Source organism: Pteropus alecto, unplaced genomic scaffold, assembly GCF_000325575.1.
Source record: "Pteropus alecto unplaced genomic scaffold, ASM32557v1 scaffold220, whole genome shotgun sequence".
Lineage (NCBI taxonomy): Eukaryota > Metazoa > Chordata > Mammalia > Chiroptera > Pteropodidae > Pteropus > Pteropus alecto.
In genome coordinates, this window is record NW_006430043.1 from 2,114,963 (window position 1) to 2,122,433 (window position 7,471).

The following is a 7,471-nucleotide window of genomic DNA, read 5'->3' on the forward strand; positions in this document are numbered from 1 at the left end:
GCTGCGCCTCTGCCTGCTGGCCCCGGCCCGGCCGCTGCTGCATCACGGCCGCCCCCTACCGCGGCATCTCCTGCTACCGCGGCCTCACCGGGGGCTTTGGCAGCCAGAGCGTCTGCGGGGGCTTCCGCTCTGGCTCCTGTGGCCGCAGCTTCGGATCCCGCTCGGGCGGCGTGTGCGGACCCAGCCCGCCCTGCATCACCACCGTGTCGGTCAACGAGAGCCTCCTCACGCCCCTCAACCTGGAGATCGACCCCAACGCGCAGTGCGTGAAGCACGAGGAGAAGGAGCAGATCAAGTGTCTCAACAGCAGGTTCGCCGCCTTCATCGACAAGGTGGGTGTTCTTGATCACCCTGAACCTCACCAATGCACAGGACTCAGGCTGGGCACTGGCAGAGAAGTCAGAGGCAGAAAGAGCTCAGCCTGCAGGAGCTCCCATTCCGATGAGAGACACAAACACTAACAGACACTCACACAAGACCCAGAAGGCTCAGCTGAGAGTTCAGATAGGCAGAACTTGTGGAAGAGAGGTGCGACCTGGCTGCTCTGGGGTACAAGCTAGATTTCAGGAAATCGAGGAAGAAAATTACTGCTGCTTCTGAAATCACAGAGGTTTCAACAGCCCCAGGCTGGGGAGCCTGACGCTTTCCTTGCGGGAGAGGGGAGGGAGTGGTGTTGATTGGCTAGCAGATGAAGTGGGGGAGGGGCCAGGGTAGCAGAGCTCTTCTTTAGCAGGCCTATGACATCGTCTACCTGTTACCTATCACCACAAACACCATGCTGTTCTCTGAATCTGAGAACTCTGCCTAAGAGGGCCCCTCCTCTGGCTTCAAGGTGAGGGGCTGAGCCTCTACCTGCCTCCTGACCACATGCCACCTGGATTCATCAGACTGACATAACTCAGTTCACCCATGACAGGGACTGAGCTTTCCCAACCCCTTGTTCCCATCCCTAAATAGGAAAATCCAGACATTGATCATAACCAGGAAATCTAGAAGTTGCCTTGTCTCCCACTGCCCTCCTCTGTCTCACCTATGCTGAGCTACGGCTTTCAAAGTTTACGTTAAAGCAACACCCCAAATTGGTGTTGGGGCACCAGGAGACATCTGACCCTTATTCCCCAACCTGAATGGCAGGTGCGCTTCCTGGAGCAGCAGAACAAGCTGCTGGAGACCAAGTGGCAGTTCTACCAGAACCGCAAGTGCTGTGAGAGCAACCTGGAGCCACTGTTTGAGGGCTACATCGAGACGCTGAGGCGGGAGGCCGAGTGTGTGGAGGCCGACAGCGGGAGGCTGGCCTCAGAACTCAACCACGTGCAGGAGGTGATGGAGGGCTACAAGAAGAAGTGAGTGAAGGAAGGGTTGGCTCAGCAAAGGGCTTGAAGGAAACTCCCAGCACAGGGGAGTGTCTGGGTCTCTGGCTGGGTCTCTGCCTAAGGACAGGGAAGAACCCATACTGTCTTTCCTCAAGGCTCACAGGTTTTGTGGGTGGGTCCTGGCCCCTGGGGGATGGAGCTCACCTTGCCTTCCTGCCAGCAGGTCAGAAAAAGGATGTTCTCTTCCTTTCTCCATCCACCAACTCTTCTCTTAGGACCCCAGAAAAATTAATATTCCTGGCTCATTTGAGTCTGTTCCTCAAAGCCATGTATTCTTTTTAAGTTTACTCCTTCACTCAGCTAACACTCTCTGAGTGCCTACCAGGTATCAGCCAGACACTGAACTGGGTTCTGGAGATTCAGGGGGAACCAGTAGACATAGTCCCTGTCCTTGTAGGGTTTACAGTGTGCTGGGAGGCAGGCGTGGCATAGTCACAGGCAGACCTTCAGTTACCAAGTGTGACACATGATATGAAGGGTGTACACTGGGTACTCAAAAGGAATCTGTTTTGGAAGGGTGGCCAGCTTCTTACAGTAAGGCTCTCAGCCATGGACTTCCAAGGCCACCATACCCCCTGCCTCTGGCTCTGAGCTGGCTTGCCCACAGAGCAGGAAAAAGTGGCAGGTTCGACTCTTTTTGGCTGAGCCCAGGAAGGAAATGACAGAGAGGAGATCCCACTACTTAGGACAAAGCCAGGGGCAAAAGGAAGGATCAGAGGAAAGGTAAATGTAGACCTGGGTAAGAAAACAGCCACCTCCCTTGCCCTCTCCGCCAAAAAAAACACACACATACCACACAGCTTCCACATCCCGCCCTCCCACTCCCACTGAAAAGTTCAGAGGTGAAGTGAGAGTAGGTGCTTCAGTTCTCCGGTGTATCCCACTAGCCTGGAGCAGCAGCCTAATTTCTTCCTGGTCCTGCCCCTTTTCTTTTGGAGGCAGGGGGATGAACAAGGGCAGTCTAGGAATCAGGCTTGTTTGCACACCTGCTTCGTGGCCAAGTCGAGAGTTACTCAGATGGGGTCTTTTTCTCCCTGCCAACCTCAGGTATGAAGAAGAAGTTGCACTTCGGGCCACAGCAGAGAACCAGTTTGTGGCTCTAAAGAAGGTAAGTGCCTGAAGCCAAGCTCCACCCTGAGTTCCCAGCTACCCGATCCTCTCTGCCCTGCATCATGGCAGCCAAGCCCTCAGAGCTTCCTGAGGATAGCTGGCCATACAGACCTTTGACCCCCACACAGGATGTGGACTGTGCCTACCTCCGCAGATCAGACCTGGAGGCCAACGTGGAGGCTCTGACCCAGGAGATCGACTTCCTACGGCGACTATATGAGGAGGTAAGGGCGTCTCAGCCTGACCTTTGCCCAGACTCCTCAAGCCAGCTAGTGTGGGAAACCAGGCTCAAGGCTAGAGGGTTGGAAAGGAGCAAGAAGAGAGACGGAAGGTAGAGGAATGGAAAACCATAAGGAACAGAATTAGTAAAGGGCAAGAGAGGGCAGTTACTAGGACAGAGAGCCGTGCCTTAGGAACCCAAAACAGAGGCCTGAGAAGCATCACGCAGCTTCACTCCCATGCTCTCTGGCCCAGATTTTCTCTGGCAGCCAATAGCCATCCCCTATGTGGTAGGTCCAAGAGAACGTGACATGGCCCCAACACAGAGTCTGGTCCCTGAGGAAGCATCCACAGCAAGCTGGCTGGAGGGAAGCTTTCTAGGCTCACATGGGCCTAAACAATCCCAGAATCAAGCATTTGAGAAGTAGTTGCATTTTCTTCTAAAAGATATTTCTTATCTAGACAGAAAGTTATGCAAGTTCATCAGAGATTTTCTCTATGAACAAGAGACTTTAGCTCTGAATGGGCCAAAGATGATAAGCATCAGCCTCAGCAGGTGAGGAAAATCTCAGATAACTTGATTGTTCTTCTTCTACCCCCATTCCCACCCCACAGGAGATCCGTGTCCTCCACGCCCACATCTCAGACACCTCAGTCGTCGTCAAGATGGACAACAGCCGGGACCTGAACATGGACTGCATCATTGCTGAGATCAAGGCTCAGTACGATGACATCGCCAGCCGCAGTCGTGCTGAGGCTGAGTCCTGGTACCGCAGCAAGGTGAGTGGCACAGGACACCTGCCTCCTAGACGTGGTCGTGATACAAGGTATATATTAGAAAAGTTTCTTTTATCTGGGGGTCCTGATCCTTAGGGATGGTAACAGAGGGCAGACAGCTCTCAGGTTGAGGTGGCAGAACGGGGCTGCCACGGCTGGTTGCACAGGCCAAACACTGTACAACCTGCACTATCATCCCTGGCATACTTATTGGCTGGCATGTCCCATCCTGAGCCTCAGGAGCATCTGTGCTTCCCCGCAGTGTGAGGAGATGAAGGCCACGGTGATCCGGCACGGGGAGACCCTACGCCGCACCAAGGAGGAGATCAATGAGGATCCAGAGGCTGACCGCCGAGGTCGAGAATGCCAAGTGCCAGGTACGGGTCACCTGTGGCCTAGACACCAGAGAGGCTGGGGGCCTCGCCAGGGTCCCATGGGCAATGTCTGCCCAATGTGGATCTCAGCATTCATTCTCCAGCCCATTTGCATGACTAGAGTTGCGGGTTGTGGTCACTCAGGGAGACCCAGGTGATGGAGTGACAGGCCTGTTCCTGGGTGTTCCCAGCTGGCTGGGAGAGCCTGGACACACTCAGGAAATGAACAGAGAGACCCAGAGACATAACCCACCTTATTCTCTTCTGGATCGCCAGAACACCAAGCTGGAGGCTGCAGTAACCCAGTCTGAGCAGCAGGGCGAGACGGCCATCAGCGACGCACGCTGCAAGCTGGCGGAGCTGGAGGCCGCCCTGCAGAAGGCCAAGCAGGACATGGCCTGCCTGCTCAGGGAGTACCAGGAGGTGATGAACTCCAAGCTGGGCCTGGACATCGAGATCGCCACCTACAGGCGCCTGCTGGAGGGCGAGGAGCAGAGGTGAGGCCCAACTCAGCTTCTCTAAGAAATCCACTTTCATAGATCTGCCCACCTTTGATTCCTCCCTATTTCAGTCTCAGTCCCAAGAACTGGCCCCAAACTAGATTCTGGGGTCTTTGGATCCTAGATCTCAAAGGCCTGGAACTTGGGCATAGCACATAGAGGAAAACAAAGACCAGAGCCACTGTCTAGAGTCACTTTCTAGGGTTAGAACCTAGGCACCCTGCCTCTCAGTTCAGAACATCAAGTTATTTCATCCTCAACTCTTCCAAGATCCACTCCCTCCCTGGTTTCTAAGCAGTCACTTGCCCTAGGGTGGAGCTGCTGGCCAAACTTAACCTGGCCTCATGTCACTGCCCAACAGAACATTCTCCTTCCTAAAACCGAACTCATATACATATGCCAGGTATGGTTTTTCAGACTGGGCACTGCACAAAGATATAGTCAGCTGAGGGGCAAGTGAGAGTTGACATCCAGCCTGTACTCTGCTTGCCAAATAGTGTGCTCTGCCAGAAAGGTACTTTTTAAAGTTCCACAAAGGCATAAATATAGACCAGAAATAGCCCTAACGGGACCCATTCCAGCCCTTGAGGAAATCTGAGGACCTCATTCTGATCTCTTTTCTCTTCCCCTTTCTCACCTTTCCCCTACTTAGGCTATGTGAAGGCATTGGAGCTGTGAATGTCTGTAAGTATCTTAAGTCCTGAAAAGGAAAATTTTAGGTTGGACAACAAGAATTTCCTAGATATGAGTATACAGAGACACTGGGAAGAGTGTGGCCAATAATTCCTCCCTGATAAATAGGAGGGGGTTGGTTATGGAGCAGGAGAAACTAAGGTTAACTTGCAGGAAGAACCTCACAGCATGAATGGGGTTGGGAGGGAAAGAATAATAATATGTCACTGCAGTACAGGGCTTTAGGTATCACTCACTATGACCTCCACCTTGTATAGGTGTGGAAGCCCAGAAAAAGAAAGGGACTTAACTAAGATCGCAAATGCAGAACCAGGGCCAGAACCCAGGGCTCCTGGCTCCAGGCTCAGGTTCCTTCCACACCTTCAGAACTAGAACTGAAAGTTCTTTGAGTCCTTCCCTAGAAGGCTGGACAGATCACAGAAGCCAAAGGAAGGTGGCTAGGTGGAGTGATCACCAGCCAGGCCTCCTGACCCAGCCCTCCTTCTCGCAGGTGTCAGCAGCTCGCGGGGCGGGGTTGTCTGTGGGGACCTCTGCGTGTCTGGCTCCCGGCCGGTGGTAGGCAACGCCTGCAGCGCCCCCTGCAGTGGGAACCTGGCGGTGAGCACCGGAATGTGCGCCCCCTGCTGCCAGCTCAACACCACCTGTGGAACGGGGTCCTGCGGCCTAGGGAGGTGTTAGAGCCAGAGAAACCCCTTTTGCCTGCCAAGTGTCACTACCTCCGCCCCCGCTGAGAACAGCGGCGCCTCCATAGCTCTTCCCCCTATGTTCTGAGAATACATTACTCAGCTCGTTCCCATCAGCCCAATCCTCTATGCATCTTGTCCAACCAGAGGGGGTTGCTGCCTGGAATGGACCCTTCCATTCCGCCGGCTTCCCTGGGCTCTCCTTCCCCGGAAGGAGCACTGCTGGACTGCCTCTCCTGCCTCTGGCCCCTTGCCTACATTTTTCCAATAAACTGGGGGACCCGCTTTCTGTGCTATGATGTCTTGCTTTCTCAGACTAAGCCCAGCTAGTGAGCACCCTCAGCTCAGCGAGATGACCTGAGCATAGGGTCATTCTGGCCTGTGTTCAACCTGGATACCCACAGAACCTAACCCCAAATAGTGCCATCCTCCCCTGGCCAGGTAGTGCTGACTGTGCTCACAGCACTTCCACCCGAGTCACATCGGTCAGTCTAGGGTAGTATGAAACTTTTTCCTCTGACCGGTTCTAAAGGGAACCACAGGAAGCCATGGAATCTTCTGGAAGGCTGCTTGTGTGTGTGTGCGTGCGTGTGTGTGTGTGTGTGCACGCGCGCGTGTTTGATTTTAGCCCCCCTCTCCCCCACACTCCCCTCCCACCACCACCACACATATGCACCACAACAGCAACCTCCAGAACTGCCAACACCCACCTCAGTTGGCTACCCTGTATCAGTATGGGTCCCACACCACCCCATTCCCACTGCTGCCCATCAAACAAGGGAAGATGAGACCCTTGACACAAAAAAAACCCCGCCCACCGCTCCACTGCAAGACACACATGTCTTCAGCACCCAGAACAGTCTCCTCAAAAACCCTTAGCTGGTAAGAGGATACCATCTACTCACCGCTTTCTCGACTGCTCCACTCACTGCCCTCATCCCCAGATTCCTCAAAGCTTCAATCTCAAGGCTAAGATTGGCTCCTCTGTGTTCCGCATGGCCTGACCTTTCCTGTGTTCTGTTCAGGAAGAGGCTAGGAGGTCCTGAGAGGAAGACTTGAGAAGCTCTTAACCTTCCTCTGGAAGAACCAGGGCTAGAATAGCCCTCCTCAGGCCCTAACCCCCTTCCTGTGCAGTCCATTTCTTCCTCACTGACCCTCTTCTTTCCTTCCTTTGCCCAGCCCCACCTCAGCCCCAGTGCTGACCACCCTTCCCCCAGGCCCTGACCTTTCTACCCATGTCACCATGCTGTCCCAGGAGGACCCACCACCTTCCCTCGCTCTCTCCTGAAATCTCTACAGTCCTCTCAGCTCCTCACCCAAGCCTCCTCTGCCCCCTGTTGCTCTTTCTCCCTCCCACTTCCCAAGTCCGGAGTCTCTGGCCTTTCATTCCTTGTTGGGTAAGCCAGGCTCCCAGTTCCCCCCAGGAAGTCCTGCTCCCCGGCTCACATCCCTCACCCAGAAAACCCTGCCCTCAAATGTGAAAGTACTTCATTGCTCTTCTCTCGCCTTTCTGCACCTGTTCCCTGGGCAATCATATCAGTCTCTTGCCTCCAGTCACCATCGTGGTAGTGTTCTCCCTGGTTAAAATAGTCCAACTGTGCTTCAGAGTCCTGCTGACTCTCCCCCTTCCTTGACCTCACTCCTCAGCTTCAGATCCACTTGCCCCAGTTTCTACAAGACATCTCCACTTGGCAGTCCTAGAGACCCTTTCAACCCAACAGACCTTCAAGCTGAACTCACCT

General features: G+C 54.1%; 2 protein-coding genes across 2 annotated transcripts in view; one reads left to right on the forward strand and one right to left on the reverse strand.

The window, feature by feature from the left end:
• Window positions 1–6,004, forward strand: part of LOC102883434 (keratin, type II microfibrillar, component 7C) — a 6,790-nt gene extending 786 nt beyond the window's left edge. Inside the window, 10 exon segments of the mRNA XM_006904570.3 lie at window positions 311–332; window positions 1,135–1,343; window positions 2,421–2,481; window positions 2,612–2,707; window positions 3,318–3,482; window positions 3,742–3,812; window positions 3,814–3,856; window positions 4,130–4,350; window positions 5,006–5,037; window positions 5,537–6,004. Coding sequence (XP_006904632.1) covers window positions 311–332; window positions 1,135–1,343; window positions 2,421–2,481; window positions 2,612–2,707; window positions 3,318–3,482; window positions 3,742–3,812; window positions 3,814–3,856; window positions 4,130–4,350; window positions 5,006–5,037; window positions 5,537–5,724 — 1,108 coding nt within the window. The 3' untranslated portion in view covers window positions 5,725–6,004.
• LOC102891571 (keratin, type II cuticular Hb6) overlaps window positions 1–7,471 on the reverse strand; it is a 42,856-nt gene that overhangs the window by 25,258 nt on the left and 10,127 nt on the right. The gene's annotated exons all lie outside the window — the stretch shown is intronic.